This window comes from Antennarius striatus, chromosome 3 (genome assembly GCF_040054535.1).
Source record: "Antennarius striatus isolate MH-2024 chromosome 3, ASM4005453v1, whole genome shotgun sequence".
In the NCBI taxonomy this organism is placed as follows: Eukaryota; Metazoa; Chordata; class Actinopteri; order Lophiiformes; family Antennariidae; genus Antennarius; species Antennarius striatus.
In genome coordinates this window covers 21792102-21798993 of record NC_090778.1, presented here as the reverse complement: position 1 = coordinate 21798993, position 6892 = coordinate 21792102, and the positions used below count along the sequence as shown (strand labels likewise).

General features: G+C 40.1%; 1 protein-coding gene across 1 annotated transcript; it reads right to left on the bottom strand.

The window, feature by feature from the left end:
- Positions 1-439: 439 nt before the first annotated feature.
- On the bottom strand, positions 440-6615 carry LOC137592554 (eosinophil peroxidase-like). Its single transcript, XM_068310818.1, has 12 exons — positions 6534-6615; positions 6125-6212; positions 5848-6023; positions 5624-5756; positions 4201-4330; positions 3787-3993; positions 3346-3706; positions 3102-3262; positions 2742-3000; positions 1285-1455; positions 930-1167; positions 440-842 (listed from the first exon to the last, which is right to left on the bottom strand). The coding sequence occupies exons 1-12, from the start codon at positions 6613-6615 to the stop codon at positions 629-631; spliced, it is 2220 nt and encodes a 739-aa protein (XP_068166919.1). The 3' UTR covers positions 440-628.
- Positions 6616-6892: the final 277 nt, after the last annotated feature.

Genomic DNA, 6892 nt, shown 5'->3' with positions numbered 1-6892 from the left:
TTTTAAAATTCACCACACCATATCTTTTTTTTTTTCATGCAAAAATTTTCAGGGTAAGTTTAAAAGTCAGTAATGTTCTGAGTAAAATATTTTGACTCATTTTGGGCTATTTTTCTTTTTAATTCATGAATAATCTGGATATGGTTGGATCTGTCAGAAAACACAAGTTAACAAGCTTTGTATCAATTGAGGAAAAATATGGGGGAGATAGGTTTCATGAATTTGACATTTGTAAGAAAAATATAGCCATGAATTAATAATTACTGATGCTAAGCATGTGGTTCTGTTGTGTGGTGTGTGTTGTACTTGATTTTGTTATATTCCTAAGACAAACCAGTCCAAGACAGGAGCTCTGATTTTGTAAACAATACCTCATTTTAATTTGCTAATCATACAAATAAACTTTCAGAGAAATGTCAGATAAAATCTAAAAGCCCACACTCATAGCAGTTGCATCTTATATTTAAGATCTCTAAGCTATATTTCAATAGAAAGTGAGCTGTCGATGCAAATATATTTCATAAAAAATTAATCAAATTCCAAATAATGCAATTACACAGATATAAAAAATATGTTACACTGAGACAGCTTTACTTTTTCAAACTGCTGTTGTAAGAAATTTCACTTTCTACCTCCTCCTACGATAATCTTCCTCCCATGGACTGAGGTCAAAGGCAGGGATCCTATTACAGTCAGTGAAAGTTGAGGGGTCACTGTGTTTAAAGGGATCTAACGGCACTTTAGTGATCCCTGTGTTGTCACAGATGAGTCGTGCAAGCGAAGTTTCCTTCAGGGAGTTCCTCTGATCCTCAGTGAAAACTCCTGGATTCTCCCACCAAAGTCTGAAATTAAACAGTTTAGTCATTTTTAAGTCATGCAAAACTGAACATAACGTTCTTCATCTTGACTGATCTAATTTTTTAATATACCTGTCTCCATCACGGATCATCTGGAACTGAGTGGTAATAATGCAAGCAAACAGGGGTCCCACTCGTCCACCAGGAACGAAAGGCTCAGCCATTCCACCCAGCCACACATCAATGTTGGTAGGAGTGCCATAAAAGTCCAGCAGGCGACGGGCCAGATGTCCATTGTTTAGCACTTTTTTCAGCTGTTTAAAGTTGCTTGGCTGTGATAGGCCACAGAACTTGCGCCATTTCCTGTAGCCTAAAAGAGCAAACAGTGTCCACGATGTCACAGTGATAATGTGTGATCCACAAAGCCTGCAAAGCCAAATACTAATGAAGCATAACAGTAACTATAATTATGACATAAGGTTCAGACCAGGGATTCCATGGTCTCTGCCCCTCTGTATGTTTAGGGAAGCCAGATCTAGTGCTGTTTCAGAAGTAAATTCAAACAGTCTATCCCTCAGCTCATCGTGCATCATCTGGTCCTGTGTGTTCAGCTTAGCCTGACGGACCAACAAGCCCCTCAGCACTGGATCCACACCATCTGTCAAGTTAAACCAGATAAGAGAAAAATTACTTTTGACTAAGTTAAAAGGGTCATGGGAGGCACGGTGGTGCAGTGGTTAGCGCCGCCGCCTCACAATACGGCGGTTCAGGGTTCGAGTCCCGCTCTGTGCGGGGTTTGCATGTCTGCGTGGGTTCTCTCCGGGTTCTCCGGCTTCCTCCCACCTCCAAAAGCATGCACTTGAGGTTCATTGGCCATTCCAAATTGCCCGTAGGAATGAGTGTGTGTGTGTCTTTGTGTGTGGCTCCGCGGTGCACTGGTGTTGTGCCCGGAGCGTCCCCCACCTCATGCTCTATGCCGCCGAGATACGCTCCGGCTCCCCGTGACCCGCTGCGGCGGATATAGCGGTGGTAATCTGAAGATGACTAAAAGGGTCATATGATGTTTTTTCTGTTCTCTACATACAGTATATTGTCGTCCTACCTAACCCTACCAACTCCTAGAATCTGGAAAACAAGTCTTCTATCAACTGTACAGACTACAAACTCATGAAACCATTCTCGGATACACTGATCAGAATCAGCTCCCTCCGTGACATAACAAAAGGACTGATTTGCAAACCCTGAGCCTGTCTGTGCAAGAACACTCCTCTCACTTTGATAAGGTCGGGTTCATTGGGTGTGAAATTGATTAAAAACAGTATAATATGGGACCTTTAAAACTCAATGAAACCACACAGTTGATATTAATATTGATTTAACTGATAAACTTGCTGCTGAACCTATTGAGAAATATAACCCCACTGAGCAATTCACTGTATTTTTTTCTACATTTTCCTTTCCTTGATTTAATGTTTTCTGTTATTTAATATTCACTCATTCATTCGTTTTATGAACTGCTTTTCTAGGTCTATCCTAGCAGCCTATCCCAGCGAACTTACGGGCATGAGGTGGGAAGACATACCAGTGCATTGTGACAATTTGGAACTGACCAATCCACATTAAGTGCATGTTTTAGGAGGTGGGAGGGAACTGGAGAACCCAGAGAAACCCCAGGGGTAGAAACTCTGCACAGAAAGGATTTGAACCTTCATTCTGTGAGACAACAGCACTACCCACTGTGGCACCATGCCACCCCATTATTTAACAATTTGGACGTTTATCGACGCAAGAACTAAATGAGCAGTGACATTGTAAAATGGGTGGGTTGGGTGAATAGCAATCCTGGATCACTAAAATACATATAAAAAAACGTGGTTCTGTAATTGTTCAAACAATTGTAACTGAGTCTCCATTCAGGTACACAAAATCAAACCCCCTACTTACCTTCAAATATGGCTCTCCACGGTGTGAAGAAAGCTCTATGAAGCAAGATAGTAGGGAAATTGGGATCTTCATTATATTGCTCATTCAGACGAAATATGAACGGCTGAATCATTAGGTGAGCAAATCGGAAGGCAGCCGTGGCGAACACATTAGAGATGCTGGCATCCACGTTTTCATCATAACCGGGGTAAGTGGCCAACTTTGTGGCAAAGATTTCTGGGCCAACAATTGGTGGTAAGAAGTCTCTGAATATGATAACCTAAAGTGCAAAACAAAAAATTAACTACTATAACTGTTTAAAGACGTAGCATATACATCCCTCAACCATTAATGCATCATGAAGCCAGGCTTCTCTCTAACCTGGAAGTACGCTCCCATGATCTTGCGTGCTTCCTGGTAGAGTCTCTCTCCATCCCAGTGAGGATTGAGTCGTGCCAAAGCATGAGCCAGTCGGTTGTGTTCACGCAGAAACAGTGTGTGCAAAGAGGTTAAAGCAATGTTCTCATCCACTCGTTCGTCACCTACATATTCAGGAAATTAGCCTTTGTTAGCCCTGTGTGATGTCTTGAATGAATTGTTAGTTCTATATTTTGCTGGTACTCACCAGCAAAAAAGCAGGGAACCTCCTTGGCATTACTGATATTTGTAATGGCAACTCGTGTGGCACACATGTTAGCATCCATGGGGGAGAAGGGCAGAAACTCACGGCCGTTGTCATTGTACTTATCATTGACCTTCAACAAACCCTTATCTGAAGTGAGGTCCCGGAGGGAGCGGGCTTTGACATCGACTGAACCGTACACCTGGCTTGCATCAATGAATGCTGTGAGAGCGTTCATCTGCTGACGGACTGTGATCCCGTCAAAAACGTGGCCTGTGTTGTCAGAACCACAAGCTGGTGCAGAACGAAAGAAGGGGATGCACTCGTCTGAGTTTCGGCCAAAGCGAGGGTCATTACTGGGAATCTGTTAAAATAACAATAATGTATTAGCGTGTGTGTAGATTTGTATTAATTGCTCTTCTAAAAAAATGTGATGATATTCACCGGGATGGGGAAGCAGGGCTCTGTGCGATCACAGCTTGTTTCACAGTCAATGCTGTTACCGTACGAGCGAATGACAGGAGAGTGAGGAGTGAGGGTCAAGTCATGGTCAATCCATTGTGCAAAGATTGTCAAGAGAAAATTGAAGTGTGGGTCATTTTCTATGTCATCGTTTGCTGTGCGAATAATTTGATTGGACACTTCCCGAACCTGAGGACACACAATGAACACCTTGGTGAAAGTGGTACCATCGAGGAAATACCTGAAGCATCACCGCAGATGTGACAGAATGAATTATGTTTCTCCAGCTTCTCAAGAGTTCTCTTTGATATGCTATCTTTCCCATGCTTGTATAGTGATCCTTGGTGCAGTGCAGTCCTCTGTGTGGAATATATACTGTGAGTGTAGAGAAAGTACCAAAGGAAGCAACTCTCCTTTGACTCTCCTCTCTGGATCCCAACCTCTGGGGAGAGAGATCTTATCCTGGTACTCGGGCAGAAGCCAGCGGGTTAAAGGTATGTTGGCGGATCCATAGAGAGTGTTTTTCCTACGCAAGAACAAGGAAATTCTTTATATATTCTTGTCTTGATTCAAACAAATGTTGCGACTCAATTATGTAGTAACCTTTGATAGATACAGAAACAAAGGTATGTGGTAGAGCTGCATTGAAAATTACTAGATTTAGCAAACATAAAGGTCACGGCACAGGCATAGGCATATCAGTGAAACTTATTGTTGTCACTTCTTATGCTTTTTTTTTCTGCTTTGAAGGTTTACTAATCAGTTTGTTTGTAGAATTATTTAAAATATACTCGCACATGCGTTAGATGTTCCTTTTGAAAACAAATCAGTGAAAATTGCTAGAATTATTTAGAGACCAAAATAAAATTTTAAAAATTGAGGACTATTTTACCATAACTCTACTGTGTGTTCACTCACTCCATGACCATTTCACTAAAAAATCCAGTTTTAACTGGACCTAAGTGATTTTTTTTTCAATCAACACTCATTTTAAACAAGTTACTTATGATCTGGTAACGAGAAAGTTGTCAAACTGAGTTTACTTCAGTTTAATCTATCGGAACAAATCAAGACAAAGAATTTTTTTGGTGTTGCTGTTGTTCAAAGATTAATTATATCCCACATTATCAAATTAGTATAGTATATTATTAGACTTTAAAATACATACCTGGAACAAACACATACACAACCAATACTGCTAACAATATAATTGGTTTTCCCACGCCAAACACCATACATCGAAACAGGAAAGCTATATAGTATGGATTGAAGCTTAGATAGTTCAGGACTTCACACACAACCACTAGCTCACCCTTAATGTCCTCTGGACTCCAGTACTGAAGTAAAGTCTTGTTTCGGAAAAAAATCTAATGATTTATTGTTTGTCAGTTTACTGTCTTATTGTGTTGCTGTCACTGCGCTGTTGTTTTGTGATCAGACATGCATTGTGCCAGTGAAAAGCATTCCTCATTCAGAACAATAAAGCTACTTGACTTGTATAGCCTGTGTTCTGGTCTCACACAGCTAGTCCCTACTTGCCTGTTGGTGAAAAAGGGCGGTGACACCAAAAGGTGTGCTGTGTTTAAACAAAAGAATATCATCTGAGTGAATGTATATGCCAATTTCCTTCATGACCCACCTTGCATGATAGTCTTCATTGCTCAACACTAAAAGTCAAGAAGTTACTGCTAGTGCTACACACTCTTGTTACTAAGTCAATTACAACATTTATCTTTGTTCTATGTATATTTAATTATTGCTTTAATTACTGGACATTTTCATCCAATTGTTTCATAGTTCCCACTTCTAGATGCCTCACCTGTTGTTGCAGACGCCGGTTATCGTACGAAACCTGTCTAAATTTGGTATCGTCTTACAAGAAGGGAGACGTCGTTCGCCAGTACATCCCGAGAGATCAGAAATTACCTGCAAATCCTCCTCAGAGATTATATCTGATTAAAAGAGACAAAATAAGACATTTAGTTGTGACTTCAAGATATTTCTTGAGAAAATTCATTTTTCATTTCTTGTATACACAAACACCTGTAGCATTGATGGAGCATTTGTGATGTTTTCCCAAAGAAGCCCTGATAAAATTTACAGCATTATTCATGTAATCAGCAGCACGCACTGCAGTTCGGGTTCGCCCAACAGGCTGCTTCATCAAAAGAAGGATATCCGAAGGTTTTGCTGCATTCTTCTTTACTCTTTTGATGCATCTGTGATTTAGATTGAGTAGCACTTATTAATTGCGTATGACTTGCAAGATGATGAAGCTGTATACATTCATGTTGTGCCACCGGTTTTCCCAAATACTCACTCTTTTCTGGAATACTCATAAGCAGAGTCCACAATGGCTTTGGCTTTCATCACAGCTTTTTCAATGACGTCTCTTGTCAAATTTGGTTCTGAAGGTTAAAAACATCTTCCAGTCAGTGTCTCTTTGTGGTTTCGACATGATCAAGTCTGGTTTCACAGCGGTTTTTTATGTGTGCAATCCTCAGCAAGTAAAATAAAAAAGTAGCATTTAAAAATGGGAACATTCTTAAATCCTCAGTGAAAGAGGACATGAAGCTAGTTGGTGTGAGAGAACAGGATGCAGAAGACAGGGTTAGATGGAGGCAACTGATTTGCTGTGGCGACTCCTGAAGGGAAAAGTCGAAAGGAAAAGAAGACTTCCTTATGCGTATAATGACTGTTATGATATAATTTATTGAGGTCATACTCACTTTCATCAACATGACTTTGCAAACCCAGGTAAAGGTAACCCAGGTAAAGACCTGCAGCTATGAGGGGCAAAACCCACTTCATGACTGAAAAAGATACAAAATAATTATTTGGTAAAATAAACAGAGATCAAATGTCAAAGAGTAATAGAATAGTAACATATTTTGAATAAACACCTTTAAAAAATATCTAACTACATTTTATAGAATTTTTTTTTTACCAGAAAAGATAATACATTTTGAGAAAAGGCTTTACCGCAGTACCTGTTGTGTTCTTCAATCACCAGTCTGACCTCCTGCTTAACTCCGGTTCACTGGATTTGCATGCTGTCATCTAATTATATAAAACATTTTCTGTGACA

Excerpts from the sequence above, each read along its gene's own strand:
- LOC137592554 (XM_068310818.1), bottom strand. The coding sequence starts at position 6,615 with ATGAAGTGGGTTTTGCCCCTCATAGCTGCAGGTCTTTACCTGGGTTAC. Across the intron at positions 6,213-6,533 it reads GCAAAGTCATGTTGATGAAA|AACCAAATTTGACAAGAGAC; the intron begins GTGAGTATGACC and ends TTTAACCTTCAG. Across the intron at positions 4,331-5,623 it reads ACCGGCGTCTGCAACAACAG|GAAAAACACTCTCTATGGAT; the intron begins GTGAGGCATCTA and ends GTTCTTGCGTAG.